The sequence below is a fragment of the Typha latifolia genome, chromosome 12 (assembly GCF_019914945.1).
Source record: "Typha latifolia isolate L0001 chromosome 12, TyphaL0001v2, whole genome shotgun sequence".
In the NCBI taxonomy this organism is placed as follows: domain Eukaryota; kingdom Viridiplantae; phylum Streptophyta; class Magnoliopsida; order Poales; family Typhaceae; genus Typha; species Typha latifolia.
Window position 1 is genome coordinate 2000234 of NC_133097.1, and position 23676 is coordinate 2023909.

The following is a 23676-nucleotide window of genomic DNA, read 5'->3' on the forward strand; positions in this document are numbered from 1 at the left end:
TTCAGAATTAGAGTTGTCTTTGATCGAATCATCATCCCAATTATCCTTATTACTAAATAATGTAAAGTGATTTCCAAATCTCTGAGATTCCATGTCTAAATTATCACCCTAAAATAATTGAACTCGCTTTGATACCAATTAAAATTTTGGGGGAGATAAGATTCCTAATCCAATTAGATATAGATAGGTATGAAAAGAAAAACCAAAGCCAAGTAGAAAAACTAAAGCAGAAAACAAGTAGGAAAGGTTTAAGTACGAGTAGGAGAAATATAACACGACAAAGACCATGCCACAACTTTTTAACGCAGAAAAGCTCTCTCTCAGGAAAAAATCGTGGACATGTTTAAACTAGATCAATCTATTTCACCAAGATGTAAAAACAAAATTGACTTACAACCCTTTCGGACACCTGATTGTTTAAGTCTCCTATTGCACACATCCCGTGTGGTGAACTACTTTTGTGAAGTAGTCTTACACCCGAGCGATGAATCAATTTTCAGAACATGTATCATAAAAGTTTGATGACAACTCTATTCAGCTCCTCCAAGTGCTTGATTATATTCGAAATTTATGGCTACGCATTTGGACAATTGTAGCAGCTCTCCCCACATTTTGTTGGAAAGTATGCTCCGTGAGTAAACCTAAAACTCGTGGATGTAATATTTTGATCTCCTTTGAGTTCTTTTAAGTTATATGCCTTCCTATAGCCTTTGGGATCCTTTTATAGAGTGAGAAACATCTCTAATTCTGTCTAGGTGAATTACAAAAAGAAAATTTTATTCTGAATTAGTTTCTGAACTAAACCTACTTCAGTTTTATGCGATCGGTTTGAACCGAACATATATTCCATTAGTGATTCTGATATTACTATTCTGCAGTTTGAATCGAGTACAACTTAGTTCTAGCCGAGTAATATTGGGTCTAATCATTTCTGAAAGCTGCTACTGAATTTCCTTTCTTTTCACTTGAATCTTCTATTTCTTCACACATAATGCTCTTCCATAAGAAATGTAATTTGATTATAGATAAATCCTAGATTATGCATCATGATTTATAAGTGTTTTGTATATATAAATTTGCTATTACATAAAATTGTACTTTTAAATTCAGTTTCCACCGACCATAATGTTTTCCAAACCGGCTTATGATGCAAGTGATTTGCAGATGGCATGAAGAAAAACCACTTCTCCATCGAACAAATTGGCTATGAAAGATTCATTGGGTGAATCTTTAGATGGAATGAATCAGCCATTTCTGTTGAATTGATTAAGAATTGCAAAGTGGAAAACTGTAAATGTAGATCTAAATGCCTAACAGTTGAGAAACAGTTGTGGAGCTTTTGTGAGAGAAGAGAGCCTCATATTCCCAGATGATTTCCTTACTGTACAATTTATGGAGAGAGTCCAATGATATGGGTTCTCCCCAATGGGTGCTGGTAGAAATTCCACATGAGGATTCTCCTCCTCTCCCTTAAGCGACATTTAGTTGGGTAGAAATCCTACATGGGAATTTGTTCCCCTTACCCTGAAGTTCACGACAGATATGCCATGTGACCATGTGAGATTAGGTGTGTTGATAGAATCAAATGTGTGCTTTCTCTCCTCGAATCCTATTCTGAGGTGCACTTGGATTTCTCTTCGCCCATCTTATTCCAAATTGTGTTGGAGAAATCTCTTGCATAACTTGATATTAGGAAAAATCACCCATAATCTTTTCCCTCTTAAATTTTCTTTATTTCTTCTTCCCAGTCTCCATTGACAAGGAGAATAAAAAAAAAAGGTTCACCTTGCAAGAAAAAAAAAACTAGGTTTGCCTTGGCAGCCTTATTCTCCCTGTTTGCTGCCCTCGAAGAAAATGATATCAAAGAGTGTAGGAGAAAGAAATGATTTTTATTCTTCTCAAGCTTTGTATGTGAAAGCGAGGAAAGGAAAAATAAAAAAAAGTTTTAGGATTCTCAGACACTTTCATAATCAAGCAGCTGTTCATGTCACTATTCTAAATATTCCTATGTTTGCCAAAACTATTAGTGATCTTATATGTTAGTCCCCATGCTGCCGTACTTATTTTGTGATTAGTAATCGTTATGGCCATGTAATTGAGTTGAAGACAGTACAAATTTTTAATGATGTTAAACAAGTCAAACAATTATATCAATGAAAACTTATTACTCAATTGCCTATTATAAGCCTGAATTGTACAAATATTTTTCATTTCTTTGTTGTTAGAACTTAGTGCTCTTGACCCTGATTTTTACATTTAGTGAGCATCCGAGAAACATACAATGAAGGTGCCGAGGTAGTCATAAAATCATTTCCACCACCTGGTTTGCATTTAATTGAGTAATGGAACACATTATACATATGCATGATTGAGGGAAGAGGAGGAAGAAGAAGTGGGGTGGGTGGTGGCGGCACATTTTGTGGTGTATCTGGGGAAAAACATAATATGATTGTGATGATATCGTGGAGTATAGTTGCATTCAAGGCTTTATGAGAACTTTTTAAGAAGCATTTTAACAGCTATATTTATCAAAGGTATCAGGTGTTCACTTATTTAAGCATTTTACATGGTTTTCTCTCTTTTCTTTTTATTCCCATATGATCATAGAGCCATGATCAGCACTTCATTAGGTGGCCTTGGCCTCTTGAAGTTGGACTCTACCTATTATTGGTTGATAGCTCATAGCTGTATTTGGATTTTATTTGTTTGGCTCATTCATATATTGGTGCCTTCCAATATGAAATTTACGAAATTCCCCTTTGTCAAGCTTGTTTTTCCCAATTATGGGAAATGTTTGTTGGATCACTTCATGGTTCTCTCAGGTTACAGTAGGACCACCATGGTGTTTGTTGGTATAGGTATTTATAGTAGTCTGATACTTGATGTTGTCTATGTTCTCCTTACCAAGGAATTTTGTCACCATATCTTTTTTTTTTTTGTTTTTCTTCTAGCATCAGGCTGTTAGTCTGTTGAGAAAATTATTTGTCTTTTCATGAAGATAACTCAGAGCTCAACTCTTGAATCTCATATACGTCCCTCTTTATATGAGATGGGAAAAGGATGGAACATGTATGATACTTTGTGTCTTTCTTCTTTAGGTTGCTTTGTTAAATCCATTGGTGCTTGTGCAGTTGAGCTGTAGTGAAAACTCATTAAAAGTGCTTCACTGTTTTTGGAGAAAATAGTTATCTTTATTAGAAACAAATGACTAATAATTGCGCTAACAGTTCTAGGTTCTAGCTTTCTTTTATATAAAGCTTTCTTATTTCTCATCTTTGAGGGAGCTAGAGAAAGTGAATATATATTCATATGTGGAATTTTTTCCAAGGCTTGTCTTTGGTCTTTTCATGGAAGAGCCCAAAGAAGATGTACAAGGCGGATATCGTTCTATTGATTGAAGTCAATCTTCTAGCATGAGGCTGTTGTTACTAAGGAGTATGCAAAATTTGCCTTGCTGACCATGTGTTATCATTTATACCCTAATGGGTCATATCATACAGTCCCTCTAAATTTAAGTTGAATATTTGGGTCACTTTGGAGAAAAATAAGTTCCCTAATTTACTTAATATGAATGTAAAAAAGACTGAAACCAGTAAGCTTCATAGGTGAAATTGTGATAATCGGTGTTTTGAAAGGCAGATTGTAGTGGCCGCCATGTCGGGGCAGCACACCAGCTGCCCGCCATGGCTCTTTTTGCGGGCAGCCATGTCGCTTGGTGGGCCTGCAGCCCGCTAAGGCGTTGGAGTAGATCTATGGCAAGGATTACCCTATCTTGGGAGAGAGAAAAAATAGAGGAGTGAAAAAGGAAGAAAAAGAAGATGAAATGATGAGATTACTCGCCGTGGTTCGCTTGCCTCCTCTGCTTAACACTGCTTGAGAAAGGAATAGTCCAGAGAGGAAGTGAGGGGGAAATATGAGAGATTTAGGGCTTAGATTGAAGAGGGAGTGAGGGAGAACCAGAGGAGAGATTTTTTTGTTTTTGTTTTTGTTTTAAGTTACTTACCCAGTTATCGTTAGCCGACTGATCGTAACCCGTTAGTAACAAACCATTAAAAAAACTTGCCTTTTGCTCTGATGGAGGATTATTGCCTAGTTGTGCAGAGCAACTTGGTTAGAAAGTAACTAGATGGAGTCACATGGTGGAAAAAGAACTACTTATTTTGAATGGGTCCATATTGAGATTGGAAGTGGACTAGGTTTAGGTTTAATGTTTAGTGGGCTATTTTAAAAATTATATATACTAGTATATAATATATATCATATATAATTATTTTCTATTTTTTATATATTAAAAATGCTAGATTGCGTTGGCGTCCACATTCTGCTTCGGCGCTAGGCGGTGGGGTGACCATTCGTCACTCACAACTGCCTTTCAACACACTAGTGGTAATTAGATTAAATCATGTCCATACGTTTTTAGTGAGTCTTGTCGAAGGTCCTCTAGCCCCCATTTGTTTTGGGTTTTGGGACCCCTAAACTAGTTTAGTAACCAAACACTAAAATAACTTTATTTTCCTTAATCAAGTTCAATCCTCAATAAATAATTAAATAATAATATATAAATTTTATTATTCTTTCAATTTGATTCTAATTTTACCCTTGACGTGACGTACATCTATCAGTTTAATGTCTTGTCAATCTTTTTTCTTATCTTTTTTCTCCTCTCTCCTCTCTTTCAAAATATCCAAATATTTATATTGTAAATATTATGTCCTCGTGTAATGAGAACCCTAAAAATAAAATAAAAATTACAAAAAAATAGTGTAAATAATTTGAGCAGATAAAATATAATTATTTTAAAATATTTTTACTAATAATATCATTTAATATAGGTTTAAGAAAAAATTATATAAAATAAAAGTAACTCATCTAAAAGTAACTCATCTATAAATTTGCGGGGTTAAAGTTAACTAAATTGGCTAATTTGTGGGCTTAGAAAACAGCAAAGGCTAGTTAGCTGGCTTACAAAAGAAGCCGGCAAACATTGTTTTGCGGGCTTAATTGCTCTTACTATGTTTAGTTTGCGGACTTGATTTGTGGGCTTATGTAAAACACAAGGCAGCAAATATATCTCTTATATTCATATAAGCCAGCAAATTACTATTATAGACACCATATAAGCCTACAAATAATTTAAAAATTATACTTAAGTCCACAAATGACTATTATAGACACCACATATTCATTTTAAGCATACAAATATATCTCCCATATTTATTTAAGCCTGCAAATTACACTTAAGCCTGCAATTATATCTTCCATATTCATTTAAGCCTGCAAATTACACTTAAGCCGCAAATAATTTAAAAATTATACTTAAGCCCACAAATAATTTGAAAATTACACTTAAGCCCGCAAATGACTATTATAGACACCACATATTATTCATAAATTATAATAATGACCACCATCATTACACGAGAAGGGTAATTTTGTCCATTAAATTTATATTTCATTCATTTCCCTCAAAAAACAACACTTTCACTTTTTCACATCACATCACAAATAATAAATATACTTTTAAACTAGTTTAGAACCAAACACTAAATTACCTTAAACTAGTTTAAGGTACCCAAATTAAGGCTAAGAAATGAGACTAACTAATCGAGTTTGAGGTTTAGTCTCAAATCAAATGGGGCCCTATGTTTTTGTTGAAGTTTTGAGTCTAATTAGATAGAAATGAGTTCCTTAGATCATTTTCTCATGGAAGATATATTTACGATTCCTTTGATTGCTCTGCACATTTGATTCTAAGTTTCATGCAAAACGGAGCAAAAATGAATTTCACTTGTTGGCAGTGCATGGACGGAGTATTAGCTGACAAGCAATCTCCTAGTCCCAACTTCTTGTGGCCAGCTATATGTATCCTTCTCTTCCTTTGTGTTAAATCAAAGTGTACTGTCTTTTCAACAAGGTTCGCAAATGTTAGTTTGGAACTTTTGATCTTCCTCACCTCTCAAGAAGCCTTATATTTGAGAGAACAGAACTCTGCTAGATTGCTTAATGTTATATTTTTCAACAGTGTCTCTAGAGCATAGCTAAATGAAGTTGCATTTGTTAGATATGTAGCCAGCATAAAACTTCTGTCAGGGAAACTATGAATAAAAAGTGACTGTATGTATGATGGACCGATGGTACTAGTCATAGTATTTGCTAGAATATAAAATATAAAAATTATAATCCTCTAAAAGCTTAAGCTTTTATAATAGATGGTAAGTTAATATTGTATTAGAGCAGAGTTCTTGAGTTTGAATTCTTTTATGCTGATTTGTTATTTAAAATAGAAGCCCTTCAACTATTTTAAGTCAAGCCATTTCTTGGGTGCGCCAAAATGTTTCAAGTTTAGAAGTTAAGAGGAGGGTTAGAACCTAAAAATATAAAATATGCTATTCTCTTCTTTATTTCAGAAATAACTTTTTTCTTATTTCAAAATAACAATTGAATACTATAATAACCCCATTTTAGAATACAAACACTATTCATCAAAATTACATCTTATACCACGCACTAATTTAATGACTAAATGTTTCTTGATATTTATCCTATCAACCTACTTTATATCAAATCAAAAGGTGTTCATAATAAATTCATAAAAAAACAAAACACAATTTTTTCATCATTTTCTTTACTTTAGATCACATCAAAAGTAATTATTACACTTTCATTCTAGAATATAAGTGGACATAAAAATAGTTATTTCTGAAACAAATATCTTATTTTAAAAATAATAAAAAAAAATATCTATTCTAGAATTGACTTTATTCCTAAAGTAAACGGTGCTTTAAGCTTTTAGATTAGAGGTTGAGTTAACAATATCATTATTTGTTGTATTATCTGTTTAAATGCATCTACTAGTTTTATCTCATACTATAGATTGAAAATGGCATTGTGTTCCATATGAAGCATGCTGGACTGTGCAACTCAGGCTGGCATCATGCAGATGGGATGACAGGCCATGCAATCTTTGGACATCGTATTTTTCATGTTGACCATTGGTTGAAACACTGCCATGCCAAGGCATGACGATCCTTGAGATTGCAAATTTCTGTTTGATACGATCACGCCTCTGGCTATGGAGCTCTGATACCAGCTTGTTACAATCTCTCCTTTGGGGCTAAAGATCGATCTCTTTCGATTCTCAGATCTGGACTAGATCTTGCACGGAACTTTGAAATAAGATCTCGAAATATGCCGCTGTTGGATCGATGTGAAATTTTGATATGTTGTAGCCCTAGAAAAGAGCTTTCCAACACATCAAGTTTCAGGCGAATTCAGAGTTGTGGATCTCGAGATATCGTCCGTTTAGTGGACAAACGTCAGGATGCTCTGTTTTGGATTCGTGGATGGAGGCACGAGATCCTAGGTAATGATGGTTGAAGGTGGACCGGCGTTAATGTGGTGGCACCGGTGAAAAGTGATGGTGGAAGGGTTGTGGTTGATGGAAGGATTAGGGCAAGTGTTGGATAGATTGGACGAAGGGGGAGAAGAGGGCCACCTCTAAGGGACTAGGATGATTAGCCGGACGAGGGAGGTTAGAAGCGGCATCGCCGGGGATTGAGAGAACGGGAGCGAAGAAGACGAAGGAGGCAAGGCAAAACTCAATCTCAATAATCAATAATCAATTTGGTTGCCTACCACATCCTTTTATAGGCTAACCAACAACTCAAATTAACCCTAAAAACACAATTTTCGTCGACCGCGTTTGAACTCGCCCAATCGCGTTCGAACGCACCGAGTTCGCTCTTCTGGATTTGCGAACGCGATGCAGGCGTTCGAACGCGCGATCGAACGCGCGATCGAACGCGCGATCGAACGCGCATGTCGGTATTTGCGAACGCGATGCAGGCGTTCGCAGTGCGTTCGAACGCACAGTACATTCTCTTCACCACGTTCACAACCCCGTTCACAAACCGCGTTCGAACTCACTCCACCCGCATTCGAACGCGACTTACAGAAAACTTATTTTAATGGAAATTAAACACTAAAACATGAAATAAAAACACTCCTAAAGTGAATCCATGCTCGAGACGACGTCGGTGAAGTCCGAATCGTATCACTGTTACAAATTTATATTTTACCTTCTTGCCTTCTTGGGCTAGTTCTTCCAGTAGGGGCTGAATGGCTTGTGAATGCACTCTTTCAAGAGTAAACAAGGCTTCTGTTTTTATTGCTGATACTAATCCTCACTTAAAATAGAATTGACATGAGTAATTGTTTTTCTTTTTTTGGGAGTTGTGTTATTTTTATCATTACTTCGATTGATGTATAGTTTGTTGGATAGAGACAGAACCTGCAATTGAGAATTATGTTGTGCTGCCAGTGAAGGCTTCAACCTAACTTGAGAAGCTAGTGTTTTGTCTATTTAGTACCATTATTTACTTCTACTGCTGTATTTTGGTCTAGGCTTGGGACAAGTCCAACTGAAGTTAGGGGATTTTAGAAGTTCACTGTCGAGCTTTGAGAAAGTGTTGGAGCTATACCCTGAAAATTGTGAATGTCTAAAGGTTAGTGCAATCTGAAAAATACGGAGCTTCATTATATATATCTTTCCCTTCATGTTCATGATCTTTATTTTTTTTATAAAATTGTATTTGGCCATTTCTTCTGATCGATTTGTTTTGCTTCTTTAAAGGCTATTGGACACATATATGCTCAACTTGGTCAGAATGATAAGGCCATAGAAACCTTCCGAAAAGCTACAAGAATTGATCCCAAAGATTGTCAGGTAATCCTTTTTATTCTTTATTTATTGCATTTGAAAGCTGTAGATTGTTTAGGCTGTCCCCTTGCTTGGGACCTAAATGCTACGTCACTTTGGCTTTTGCCTGGACATGTAGTTTATATGACAGTCTGCATGAGTTCCTGAAGTGCAATAGGTCTAAATAATCCTATGTAGTTAATAAAATATAATGTTCTAGGAGAAGTAATTTGCCCCAAATGAAATTATATAGCAATGCAAAATGAATTCGAGTACTATTGAATGCAGTACTCAGTATTCCACTGTAATTCTGCTAATGAATGATCTGTCGAGTGTGAATTCAATTGTGGAACTTGAAGGATTTATTTTTTATTCTCTTCCGAAGAATTCCAATAGAGAAAATTAATGTTTGCATTAACTATTAGGATTGGACCTGCTTAATGGGAAAACACAAGGTTGCTACTGGCATCCTATTCAAGCACATATTAATATGTTAATTGATACATCATTGCCATGGTTTGGCAAATTTTGCCATTGTCATCCTTGAATGACATAAGTATTGAGCTTGCATGCTTAGAATGCTTAATCAAAATCATGGATCAAAGTTTCAATTGAAATGTCTTTGCCTAGAAAATACTTCTTTGCTGGTTGTTAGAGTGGTGTACCGATCAGCAGGTGCCATGCCTTTTGATTAATCGCTTTTGAATGGTGTACCGATTCAAAAGCGATTAATATTTTGATTGTGTAGAAAAAACTATAAAATACAAGGTCAACTTAAAATTTAAATATTACCAGTTGCATGGATATCTTAGTGTAGTTGTTTATCCTATCTAGTGTCAATCATCTTCCACCATTCTTGTGGGCGTTACCTCACTACTGAGATTTATTTTAATTGATTCTTTTGCCCTATCATATAGCTTCATAGATGAAGCCTATTTCAAATTTGTTGTTGCTGTCAGCCATCCAAAGAACCATGACAAGGGGCTCGAAAATAGATACACAATTCGACCTCACTCCAAAATTCATTTCCAAGCATTATCTGAGCTGCTTTCTTATAAGTGATTTGGTCCCCAGATTTCATCTTTTGAACTCCAGTAAGCCACTCTTGTGATGTTATTAACCTTCTCAAATTATTCTTTTACTTCTCGATGCTTTGTCGGGCAAGAAAATGAGTGGAGAACACGCAATACCTGGTCTGATAATCTCCTCAGAATGGTCATAAGGACATTCATTTCTCATTTTGGCAACAAAATTATTCACTGTTTTCAGTAGGATAGAACTAATTGCTCCTTATTAATGGAAACAACCTATTTAAAAGTCCGAATGTTTCGAAAAAGTAGTAATTTCTCCCTTTTTAATGGCAAGAAACTCATTCAATCTATTTGTTACATAACAACATTACCAAAGAAGGAACAGTGAGAAATTAGTATCAAGATTAATGCTGGTACTATTACAGGGAGTGCATATGAATGGACCTTCATAATTTTCATTTCGTGACTAGATAGTAAGTACTAAAATATAGCAAATGTAGAAGTATAAAATATTAGTGGTTACACTTGATTTTCCAAGACCACGTAAACTTCAAATTATATTTTTGTGAAATGACTGATACTTTCTGATTCTGTTACTCTTTTTATTATTTCTTCTTTTCTTCTTTATTTAAAAGAACAACCAAAACAACTGAAACTGTGTTCTGAAATGCTGAAACTGTCTGAAGCTCTTAAATGTTTTGTGTTTTCAAGGAGGAGACTGAAACTGAATTTTGGAACATTTCAACAAATTATTTCTTCTACATGGTTCTTTATCATAATTCATTCTTGTGTAACTCTATCAATTAGGATAAATCAATTGGCATGGGTTGTCTACTTGTATTAAGTTATCTTTATCTTAAAGTTGGAGAAAATTTGTTCCATGTAGTCTTATTATGGTGGATAGATTCTGCAATTCTGGCTTGTCTTTACTACCTCACATCTAACAATCAACGATGGATTATGAAGGCATGGGGATAAGCAATTGATAATCAGTGAAAAAAGAGGCATAAATTTGTAGAATGTTAATCACACTTCTCTCTCTTTATGAAAAGAAATGCCTTTTTAAAATTGTGTTTCTGATATGTTCCCTGTGGACAATATTCATCAGTATGTTGTCATGAATTTTAGGAAGTTATGAATCATCCCCTTCCCCGTTCATAATTGTTGGATTTTTATTGAATATTTGAAAATTTAGTTGAAGGAGATACATGACTAAAAAGAGACCATTTGCACATAAGCTTGTACAGAGAATATTTTAATTGGCATGGGGGTACTTGAGAGAATACTTAATTTCCCATCTTCCTTGCTACTTGTTTGTTTGTGCTCTTGTATTTTTGCTAAGTTTATATTAAGTTTTCACAGTCATCTTACTTTTGCTTATTTTGGTACAGTTTTGTCCAGTTATTCCTGTGGTGATGCTAAAAGGTTCTCTTTTATTGTTTGAGAGTTGTTATTTTTTCAAAAATTTGATGCAGGCACTTTTGGAGCTTGGTGAACTGTTGATATCATCTGATGCTGGCGCTGCCTTGGATGCTTTGAAAACTGTATGAGTCTGACATTTCATTTCTTATGTTATTTTATATGTAAGAAGCAGGGAATATTTGGTGATGAGTGTCTTTCTCATTTTGATATATAAAAATGTTACACTATCCATTGAAAAGCTCTTTTAGTCATATCACATTTTTTTGAAGCATGGCTTTAGATTTTCGAGCAGGTATTATAGCCAACCTTCCTTTTTGTGTGATCTCTATGTAGTGCACATAAGCACATAAATTGCACTTAACACTTGTGGAATATCTCGTCCTTTAGTTGCTTCTTGACATTGTGAGAAATAATCTCGATATCTATTGGTTGAGAACCATAAATGATATGGAAAATTTGGTATCAGTTGTGTTGCCCTGTTTTTGCAAAGCCTTCTATTTAATGTTGCATTATGTTCCCAAAAGATCAAATGGTTAAGGTTTATTTACTCATTATGCCTTTACAATAATACCTGTCCTTACAGTTAAAAATATTCTTGGACTATATTATATTAAAACAATTGTGTTGTTCATATAACGTATAAGTAGATCATGCTGACTACTTTATAACAGTTGCAATTACAGTATTTTCACTGCAGTCAAGTTATTTATATCTATAAATTTTTTAAAATGAACTTTATGTTTCATTAGATTCATAACAATGATACATCTAATTTCGTGCTTTAGTTAAGAAGTCTTATATATACCTAACATACTATCACTTGATAGGCTCGCAGTCTCCTTAAAAGGGGAAGTGAAGATGTGCCTGTAGAATTGCTGAACTGTATCGGGGTTCTCTACTTTGAAAGGGGAGAATTTGAGGTTTGTACTATTAAATGATTTTGGTATACAAAATTTGAGGTTGTTCCTAGATTTCATCATTTTGATGATTTGGTGCTGTACTTTGATATGAATTGCTAGATTGTATGCACTTTGCGGAGGATAACATGCTCATTTTCTCTTCCAGATGGCTGAACAGACCTTTAAAGATGCATTGGGAGAAGGCATTTGGCTCTCCGTAATGGATGGGAGAATTAGCAGTTCTAATATAGATTCCAGTGTCTACTCTGTTCAGTACAGGGATTTGAGCATATTCCGCCATCTTGAGGAAGATGGTGTCCCAGTAGAATTGCCTTGGGATAAAGTGACTACACTCTTTAATTATGCCAGATTACTTGAAGAACTACATGACGCAGAAAAAGCAAGCATTTTGTACCGTCTGATTTTGTTCAAGGTTCTCTTTCTCCCCCACTCTTGTGAGGTGCACATGCATGTCCTTTAATGCTAGCTACATGCATGTCCTTTAATGCTAGCTACATGCATGTCTGCCGCCTATTTGTATCTTCTCTTCCTTTATTATGTAGTCATAACTTATAATGCATGGCATTTGGCTCAATTGTCTGCAGCTATGCAAATATGAATGACCAATAGGTGGTCAGAAAGGGGTTTCCTGTTTTTCCTATGTTTAACAATAACTGGGTATGCATAAGTTTTCTGTATTTTCACTTTTTGTTATGCTCTAGGCAAATTCGATGTAGATCTGAATAGACCTCTATGATGATGGCGAGGATGATTGGTACATCAATTCCCTGTATGTTATACTTGAATTAATTTTCTTCCATTAACACTTAAATGTGCTTACAGCCAGATTCCTCAATCTACTGGTACGTCTTACATGCACGTCCTTTTGCATGTATAAGAAGGGAACTGTCATGCCCTCACCTACTTCAATAGGAATCCTTACTTATAAAGGTCCAAGTCCCTTTTTCTTGTGTCTGTACAGTAGACACTTACATCTTCTGACGCGAAAGTACTTACTTTGAGGAGGAACGAAACCTGTAGCTTGTGTGGCAAATAATCCCTTAGTGGTTTGGCCTTGTGCATTTAGTCAAGAACTTCCATTTTTATCAGAGCTTTATCTATTTCTCTAATGTTTCTGACCATATCCTCTCCCTCTGGAGAAGATAAGAAAGAGAGGGAGGGGAGGAGGGGGAGAGATTTTTGGCCGTACTGACAAAGAGAAAAGAGGCACAAGCACAGGATCCCTATGGTTGTATTTCAGTCAACATCTGTGTTCTTTAGGTTACCTCATCTTTTCATTGTATCCACAATTTGGTCTTCAATCGGGAAATAATTGAACTGCTAATTTGATGGCGTTTTCTCAGGAAGTTAAGGAGTCATAGAAAAGGGCAACACTCCCAATTGATAAATATGCCCCCCACAGTAGTGCTGATCCTTATTCTGGGTCTTCCCAATTAAATCTATTCAATGTAGACAATTTCTAAGCCTGAACTAAATTCGATAAAAACTAATTTAAAATGAAATCATGACTTTTGGTAGGGCTGATGCTTAGATCAGGTTTCTTCTATGATTCTGTTTGAACTTCTTATTCTCTCAACAGATGCTGGCTTTAACCTTTGTATTCATTTTATTTCACTTGATGTGGAAGTATGGTTTTCTTTATTAGAATTTCTCTGTGATGTATCATACTGCAACTAATTATTTTTAATATATGTGCCCTTAATGTAGTATCCAGACTATATTGATGCTTATTTGAGGCTTGCTGCTATGGCGAAGGCACGGAACAATATTCAATTAAGCATTGAGCTGGTATTGCATTAATGTGCAATTGGGGTATATACTCCTTGCTTTATTTTGTTGTGAAATATAATTGATACTCCAATATGTTCTAGATTGGCGATGCTCTTAAAGTTGATGATAAATGCCCCAATGCATTGTCTATGCTTGGTAACCTTGAACTTAAGAGTGATGACTGGGTCAAGGCGAAAGATAGTTTCCGTGCGGCCAAAGATGCAACTGATGGAAAAGATTCCTATGCCACCCTTTTACTGGTATGCTATATTTCTGGCAGTTAGGGCGCTACATGTGTCTCATATATATATATATATATATATATATATATATATACCATAAATATCATAAGGCATGGATATACTGATATAGTAAGAGGATCACATAATTCATGGACTGTTTTCATCTGTGCTTTCTTTTAACAATCTTTCATAAATTCCTATTGCTGCAAATTCTATCCTTTATATGATGTTCACTTCATGAAAATTTATTGCTGTTATCTTCTGGAAATGAACTGATGCTTCATTTTGCTGTGTGTAGGGTAATTGGAACTACTTTGCAGCTTTACGTTCTGAGAAAAAAGGACCAAAGTTGGAAGCTACGCATCTTGAAAAAGCAAAGGAACTGTATACCAGTGTATGAGTTATTCTCTCACTCATTCCTTGATGTCTTGATATGCTTCCACTTGCTAAGCTTCTTAGTTATTGTAATTTGTTATCCATTTCATGTTTGTTCAAGATATTGCCTTTTTCTTTAACAATCCCCTTGTTGAAACCTCCTTGAATTCTATATCAATCTGTGCTAGCTAAATGATCATTATCAGATTCTCTAGGTGGAATGAGGATAACTAGTTAAGGGTGGAAAGACAAGCCTTCGAGGTAAAGGTTGCTTTGCTAGAGAATGGATGCAAATCGACAGTTGTAGTATTGGGAGTTTGGCAAATATGTTCCTCAGAAAAGTACATTGGCACAGATAAACATTAAGAAACAATAAATTCCATATCCAACCCTCAAAAGCATTGATGTGTAAATATGTACACATGAAACATCCAGTACTTGCATAGTATCACTCTTAAACCTTAATGTTCTTACCTTCGCTTAAATATTAATATTTTCTTCAGTATGGAGTACAAATTGTCAAATTAAGTAGGCGGTCTATATGCTATGCATTTGTTTCTTGAAGCATTTGTGCAAAAATCTAGCAATAACTAGCATCTAGTATTCTATATGATTGTATTTTAGTGGCTCCTTGGCTCATTTATCTATAGAGATAAAATTAAGTTCACATATCATTCTCCTTCCTTTAGGCTCTTTCCATGTTAAATGAACTTGTAGAAGATTGACCATTTGTACTATGAGCCCAAATTGGCACAATTAAGTGTGATACACTACTTGCCAATTTTCTTTGAAAGGTTTCATGGCAAAGCAATACTTTGGCCTGGTTTTGCTTTGACCAGAATTTCGGCACCAGTGCCATGAAAGTCAAATATCATTTTCTAGACCTCTCTTCTGTTTGCAATCCTTGTTTCAACTTTACTGAGCCTTTGAACCCTTTATTAAGGTTCTTATTCTGCATCCTGGAAATATGTATGCTGCCAATGGTGCTGGAGTTGTGCTGGCCGAGAAAGGTCAATTTGATGTTTCAAAGGACATATTTACTCAGGTCAGCTTTGTCTCTATTCATTTATTGGTATCTGTGACTTGTCAGTTATTTACTAAGCATTCGGTTCAATATGTAGGTTCAAGAAGCTGCATCTGGAAGCATCTTTGTTCAGATGCCAGATGTGTGGGTTAATTTGGCTCATATTTATTTTGCTCAAGGTCATTTTGCCTTGGCTATGAAAATGGCAAGTTTATCAATACACACACACTCTCTCTCTCTCATCCTGAAAGATTTTATTATATAGATTGCTTATGCTGTTTTGCAGTATCAGAACTGCTTGCGGAAGTTCTACTACAACACAGACACACAGGTTCTTTTGTATTTAGCACGCACTCATTATGAGGCTGAACAATGGCAAGATTGCAAGAAAGCTTTACTAAGAGCTATCCATTTGGCACCCTCAAATTATACACTCAGGTTTGATGCAGGAGTTGCTATGCAGAAGTTCTCCATGTCAACACTACAAAAGACAAAGCGAACAGCTGACGAGGTCAGTTGCTGGATATTCTTTTGACTATCATTTTTAAATTACTGACATGTATTAATCTAATTTATATTTTGTTTTGATACTTCCATTCAAGCAAATAATCTTTACGTTCCAATTCATATTCTTTAGTTCGGTTGAAATGCAAGAAGATAAAAGTCGTTTTGAGTAACAGTTAGTGAGATGTATTTAAAGAAGTGTGCTTGTTGAAGGCTCTAGAACTGAAGAATAACTGAAGATAAGAATATTAACGACTTATCTATATGGACGGTGAGGAGGGACATCATGTTTCTTCAATTGTACAATAGTTGGCTTAAGATATTTCATAGCTATATTTGGATGTGCCATTGATATGCCAGGATAATTAAGATGCACAAGTTCATCCTAATATAGATTTATATCCTTCTCATTCTAATCCTGTTTGTGCTTCTGAGAGTTTTACATCTTTCTCCTTGCTATTAATAACCATTTAACAGTGCCTAATTTCCTTACTGTTCTTTTGACATCCCATATCAAGCCTCTTATCTACTGTGTTACTACAGGTACGGTCAACAGTCACAGAACTGAAAAATGCAGTTCGTGTGTTTAGTCAGTTGTCTGCGGCTTCCACCTATCACTCTCATGGGTTTGATGAGAAGAAAATTGATACCCATGTTGAGTATTGCAAGCATTTGCTTGATGCAGCTAAGGTTCATTGTGAGGCAGCTGAGCGTGAAGAACAACAAAACAGGCAGAGGTTAGAAGTTGCTCGTCAAGTTTCTCTGGCAGAGGAAGCTCGCCGCAAGGCTGATGAACAGAGGAAATTTCAGGTTCCATTATATCTCATAGTTCTTTGCTGCAGTTGTTATTTATTCTATTCTTTTTGGATGTTTAGCAATTGGAGACTACATCTCATAGAGTTATTTGGTGACACAGATGGAGAGGAGAAAACAAGAGGATGAGTTGAAACAAGTCATGCAACAGGAGCAACATTTCGAGCGTATAAAGGTCGAGTGTCTAACCTGATTATTTCCTTCTATCATATTTCTGTACTTTTAATTCCATTAGTAGCTCAGGTTATGCTATAATTGCCTCTTAGTTGCTTACTTAGTAATTAGCATAATAGGAAATTGTCCATTGATATCTATCTACCTTATGATCTAATTCGTTGCGGTTGTTCTTGTGTAGTCCAAAGTTGTATCCTGGTATTTTTTTTTCTTTTCTTGTGTGTATGCGCATGCAAGTGTTTCTAGTTTGGGTTCAGGAATTACAGATGAAGCTTGCAGAGCTACCAATGCTTTTATGAGTTAACAAGTCATCAACCATTTATCTGGTGATATTTTCATACCATTAGTATTATGGAAGTTCTCTACGTCCTCTATTGTTTTGCTAAGATAATCTATAGCGGTCCAAGAGATAAGTGAAATGGAAAATAAAGAGCTGGTGCTTAAAAGATTTTATTTTTGGTGATAAGAACGTAATATTTGATGTGCATTGAAGGCCAAAGGCTAACTTAAACTGAAAAAAAGAAAAATATAGAACTGATCCTCTAGCATTTTGAGATTCAACAGAATCTTTAATGCTGCTGGAACCTTCCTAACCCCCAACAAGATTTCACTATCATTATTGACATTTGTAGATAACTGAAATCTTGGATTAATAAAATACCCTGTAGAAATTTAAAATTTGTAAGCATTCAAGTTTTTAAATATTCATAAATAAAAGTAAATTAGTAAATTAAAACTTAAAACTTAAAAGCATGCCTATCAGCAACGTGTTTATCTCTATGTAGTTATTTGTTCCATCTAAAATCAATCATCTTTTACCACTTTCTATAACTTTGACCCATATATTTTTTATTGACTCTTTTGCTATGCCCATTGCCTTATATAAGAAACCTATCTCAGACTTGTCATCACTGTCTACGAGTCTTAATACTTTGACAAGAGGCTCAAATACTGCAGTGGCAATTGTAATATTATCCCAAAATACATTTCCAAGAGCCATATTTTTCAAAGTTTCATCTAAAGATTTATCTTTAAGTTTCATATTCTTAATTTTTATAGACTATTCCTGTGATGTAAACATCCGCATAATATCATCCTTGCAGCGCAAGATGCTCTCCAAGGCTAAAAAGTGAGTGGCAAATCTAGTGATGCCGGGTTTGATGATCTCCTTACCACCAGTCATCTGCTTGAGTAAATTAATAACCCAACCATGGTTATATATAAAATTTGTTAACCCTCGATCATCATGTATGACCATATCAATTTTAGACTCTTTTGTAATATCCTCTAACATTAGATTAATACAATATGCAGCACATGGCATCGAATATAAATGAGGGTTTAGGGTTTAGGGTTTATATATAAAATTTGTTAACTTCTGATCATCATGTATGACCATATTAATTTTAGACTCTTTTGTAATATCCTCTAACATTAGATTAATACAATGTGCAGCATATGACATCCAATATAAATGAGGTCTTTTTATCATAAGTAAATTTTCAGCAGCTTTATAATTTGCCCCATTAGCAGTAACCACTTGGACTACTCTTTTTTCACCGATTTCTTGTACCATCTCATCCATCAATTGACAAATATAATCTGCATTTTTGAAAAGAGCACTAGCATCCACAGACTTCAAAAATAGTCCCCATGCCAGAGTACACGAAGAAATTAATTATATTTCTTCTGTTTTGTGTACTCCACCCATACATTAGTGTACAATGAAATTCATCCCAATACCGTTTAAATGTCTCAATGTAAGTATTAAGTTCATCTACCTCTGAGTCAAGATGTTTAGTAGCAATATCATTTGAACTAGGAGGCAGAACACCAAGCCCTACTGATTGTATAGTATTCACCATAGTGTGATAGTAAGGATTATCATCTATATTGAAAGATATATGGTTGTAGAATAAAAATTTAGAGATAGCTCTACCAATGTGTTTCTTTGCATTTTTAATTCCTTTGAGAGCTGTCTTGATGGAAATCTGTGTACGATCCCTTTTTTTTCTGAAGATATGTATCTATTGGTTCAATATTTTCAGACTCTACTGTAACACCAGGAGTCCTTAGGGTAGAACTGCTGTCCTCATATTCTCTTTCCTCGTATATTAACTGATCTAGATCTTTGAAAGTTACCACTAGTGCTTCTTCTCATCTTTTCCTCTTCTCTATAGATATTTTTGCTCTCTTTTATTGCCCTCCTCATTTGTCTCTCATTCTTATTCTCATCACTTTGTTCACTGCTATTATCATCAGTGTATACATGATTATGCATCAATTCTTTACGAACCATTTACTCTCTTTGTTGTGTAGATTGTTTATCCTTCTTTTTGCCAATTAAATGAGTCAACATTTGCTTTCTAACTTCCAAGGACACTTGATTGCAAGTTGCTACATTTCCTTATCTTCCAACTAAATGTTCTTTCAAACGGTTGACACCACCACTCATTTCGTTTCCACACCAGTTGTATTTAACACGTCTTTTATCTTGCCCAATAGTGCTGCAATATTGCCACCCAATGTCGGTATCATATGACTTCTCTTTTGGAGCCATTGATATTTTAACCCTGCAACTAAAAAATATGAATAAAAATTAAATTAAAATATAAAATAATTTAAAATTTATGAGACGGAACACTAGGCCCAATAGTCCTCAATATAAAATTATTGATGCCCCCGGGTCGGATCCTGACCCGTTCCCACCCGTTTTGGTCAGGATTGGCCGTTCCCGACCGAAACTGATCGGGTTTCGGTTGAAACGGCCAAAACCCAGCCGAAACCAGTTCGGCTGGGATCGGGATCGGCCTGATCCCGATCTGTTTCGGCCGATCCCATGGAAAGAATAAAGAGCATGACGGTACTATGGCCGAAACTGGAAACCTTGTGAAAAGCAGATGGTTTTTCCAGGGAAAGAATAAAGAGCATGACGGTACTATGCAAAGCCACCTGCTATCTAATAGAAGAAATAACGAGCATTACTAATCATGCCTACAACTGTAGTAAGTACACTATCACAAGGATAGCCATGCTGATGACTTACCTGCACTTGGCATTGGGATGCCAAAAGGCACTACCCATGCTGGTGTTTGCCGTTCCATATTTCCCTTTATTATATGATATGGGAATAGTATTGGCAACACCCATTACTTGCTGGCCAATACCCATTTAGTTCAGTCAAAAAGGCACATTTGGATCTCTTTTTGCCAACCACTTTCCCAATCCAAAAGTGGAAGAGAAGAAGAGGAAAAAATACCTTTTTTGTTTTTTACCTCAAATCCCATAAAAAAAACTTTTATTCTCGTAATTTTTTTTATTTTATACTTTAGAAACAAATTTGGGGTGTGCAAATGCCAGAAATTTAAGTTCCCCATAAATTCCCCCAAAATTTTAAAAAATTCCAAGTTAATATATGAAATTTATTCAAGATGGTTCAAAATATAAAACAATACGAATATGTTAGATTAACTCCTAAAGTGTTGATCCTCCTGGTCATTCTACATTCAATTAGCTTCTTTTGATCTTTAAGAACTGAACTATTGTCAATTAACAGATTTGTCCAATCATATTATGTATTAAATCATATTTTACTTATCTATTACTTTATTTTTAGCAAAATAGGTCTTTACAACATTATCTAGGGATAAAAGGCTCTAATGTATGCTTTAATATATTTTTGAATCTAAAATTGTATAAAATCACAAAGAATATATTCAAAGGCATGCCAATGTGCCGAGTCAACATGGGGCATACCGACAAGTTAATAGGCCACGAGCACAACAATCTTGTACTATAGCTTAGTTTTAGGCTTGGGCTCGGTTTGGGCTCACTCCGGCTTCAAAATAGGCTCGATTTAGGTTGGGGCACAACTCTGGGCTGGTCTGACTCGGTTTGATTTGAGTTGAGCTAAGCCTAAATAAAATTAGGCTCAAAATTAATTCCGAGCCAAACCTGAGTTGGAGTCAGTTCGTTCATGCTCAGCTCATTTACACTCGTGCAGATGACCCTGTTAGGTCACCTTGTCAAATCTATTTATCTGCATTAAATTACTATGCATAATCTCTGTGCTGTATTCATGCTTGTTATGTGCCTAATTTATCATGAATACTATGCCATCGCAGTCCATCTGTTTATGCTAAGTCCATCCTAATTTTCAATTACTTGTATGTATCATTGTGGTATGAGATATAGCAAGAGTTATATATTTTGATTCCATTATATTTATATCAACTTTTTCCACTTTGGCGCTATTAATTTATATAATTTTCTGTCTGTTTTGTTCTAGCTATTCTTAAGATCTGTGACTTCTATTATGCTATCATTCAAGGAGAATGTGTTTCCCTACTTAAGATCATGAAATCATACTTTGTCAATCAAACTCTTTTCCCACTTAATATATATAAATCTAGAAGAGTTCTATATTTTGCGCTTGCATGTATCAATGCCAGATGGAAATGAACTTTTTTTGACAAAGCATGATGTACATCAGGAGCAATGGAAGACATCCAGCAATACTCCGAGCGGTAAGCGGAGAGAGAGGCCACAGAATGAAGATGAGGATGGTATAATTGGTGAGAGGAAGAGGAGGAAAGGTGGCAAGCGGAGAAAGAAGGATAAGAAGAAGATGCTCTATGAAGAAGAAGAAGCTGATATGGAGGATGAACATGAAGAGGTGGAGGAAGAAGAAGCAAACATGATGCATGATCATGAGGACGATGAAGTGGAGAAAACGCAGGGTCATCTTCTTGCGGCTGGCCTTGAGGATTCTGATGTTGAAGATGACATGGTAAAGTTCTGTTCTTTGATCAATTACTCATGAGGGGATAGACGTCTTATAAGAAACTTTTTAACAATGTTTTAGCATCTCTTAGGTTCACTTGGATCATGTAAGGAACCTTTCAGTTAGTTTTTGTGCTAGCCTTCTTGTTTGTAGGACATTTATTGTACTATTCTCGGCTTCCTGGAATTTGAAGCTACTTGTAAAACTTTAAGTTGATTGTTTTATATGTTTATGGTCTTTATTGCCACTAGCATCACCAAGGGAAGTTTTTTTCGTATGATCTCTATTTTCCCCATTTCATGTATGTATAGTTTAATTCCATCAGCTAAAGACATTCTCTGTTACCTCAATGGCAGGGTGCCCGATCTTCAGCAATAAATAGGAAGAGACGGGCCTGGTCGGAATCTGATGATGATGAGCCATCAGAGAGACCGCTACAATCCAGTGCTCCAGGATACAAAGATAATTCAGCTGAAAGCGAGGATGAAATGATAGGAGTCAAGCGAAGGGCTGGCACTGCTGATGAGGATGAGGATGACTAAGCTTGACACTAGAGGTGACATTTCTGCCATTATTCGGTAGGCTTTCTTACCAGCCTAGTTAAAATGACATTCTGTATAGGCTTAAATGAAATCTTGAAGAATAGGGTTTAGTAACATCAAGTGAATTTTCTTTTAAATGTAAAAAGTAGTTAGTTTTAAGAATCTTTTAAGCATTCAGTTATTTGAAATCTTTTGTAAATTGAACCAAGACATTATGTATTCTGTGCACCATCTTATTGGAAGTATTTTCTGTGAGCGGCTTATGTATGACCTTTTTGTTGTATCCTTTGGGATAATTGAATCTTCAGGCTCATATATATATATATATAATATTTGAGAGAGTATGGCTTAGGCCAGTTATGAAATTAAAGGGGAGAATTTACGTAGTTAAAGGGTACATATATTATTAGAGAAGCTGGAGAATTGAATTTTTGCTTTTGGGGGACGAGATTCCCATCTTCTCCAGAAAATTGCAACCTCAGGAATGAAGCCTGAAGGGGTTGGAGTGAGAAGTTAAAATTTATGTTATTACGCTCCCTTCAAATTCAGCGACAGAAGCGTAATCCAAGGCAGTCGAAGAGACTTGAGGTACTACCGCAATTGTTAGACCAACATTCCTTCCATGTAGACGGTCTGAAGAACAGGTTAAGAAGCTGTCAGAATAAAAACTGCCTTGGATTATCTCCACAGAGGATGCATACTAGGCTGCAGGTGAATCCTTTCTTGGTCTTTGAGTGAAGTTTGTCTGAGGAAGCTAACCAAAGGAAGACCCTTAGAAGGGAGGGTGCGATTACAGATGAATTTAGAACAGTAATATTTGATTCTGGACGAGTTAAGAAACTCGATAGTAGGACTTAACTGTGTCGGTTATTCTTGGGGTAGGGAAGATGGAATGGAGATCAACGGAGCTCGTTCAAAGCTTATTCCAAAATAAATCTTCTTATTCGATATTGTATCTAAACAATTACTTACCTTATTCGAGTATAGTAATTTGTTATTCTTTCTCATCCTATTCTATACAACTTTTAAAAAATAATTTTAATACTACCCATAATTATCATTTTACTCTTATATTAGACAACATTTAAGTATACATCATTTCATCATCTCTCTCTCCACTATCTCTTCTCTTAAATATTGGTCATCTCAAGTATCGTTTCATTCTTTTTCATCTATCTCTTCTTCTAAATATTAGTCATATCACATATAGTTTGAGATATTAATTTTCTTTCACCGGTGAATTCTACAAATTATAAAAAATATTAAGCCCGTACATTTTTTTCGCAATGCGGGCTTGTAACCTTTATTAACCCGCAATGCCTTTTTATTTCTTCTAATGCATAGTTATTTTACATAGAGTGTGGGCTTATAATTTCGT

General features: G+C 35.4%; 1 protein-coding gene across 1 annotated transcript in view; it reads left to right on the plus strand.

The window, feature by feature from the left end:
• Positions 1 to 22565, plus strand: part of LOC140798821 (protein CTR9 homolog) — a 34123-nt gene extending 11558 nt beyond the window's left edge. The window contains exons 10-24 of the mRNA XM_073152896.1: positions 8404 to 8504; positions 8633 to 8725; positions 11205 to 11273; positions 11979 to 12071; positions 12217 to 12483; positions 13779 to 13859; positions 13943 to 14101; positions 14382 to 14477; positions 15402 to 15503; positions 15580 to 15687; positions 15769 to 15993; positions 16530 to 16796; positions 16903 to 16974; positions 21466 to 21762; positions 22113 to 22565. Coding sequence (XP_073008997.1) covers positions 8404 to 8504; positions 8633 to 8725; positions 11205 to 11273; positions 11979 to 12071; positions 12217 to 12483; positions 13779 to 13859; positions 13943 to 14101; positions 14382 to 14477; positions 15402 to 15503; positions 15580 to 15687; positions 15769 to 15993; positions 16530 to 16796; positions 16903 to 16974; positions 21466 to 21762; positions 22113 to 22298 — 2216 coding nt within the window. The 3' untranslated portion in view covers positions 22299 to 22565. The remainder of the gene's footprint in view (positions 1 to 8403; positions 8505 to 8632; positions 8726 to 11204; positions 11274 to 11978; positions 12072 to 12216; positions 12484 to 13778; positions 13860 to 13942; positions 14102 to 14381; positions 14478 to 15401; positions 15504 to 15579; positions 15688 to 15768; positions 15994 to 16529; positions 16797 to 16902; positions 16975 to 21465; positions 21763 to 22112) is intronic.
• Positions 22566 to 23676: the final 1111 nt, after the last annotated feature.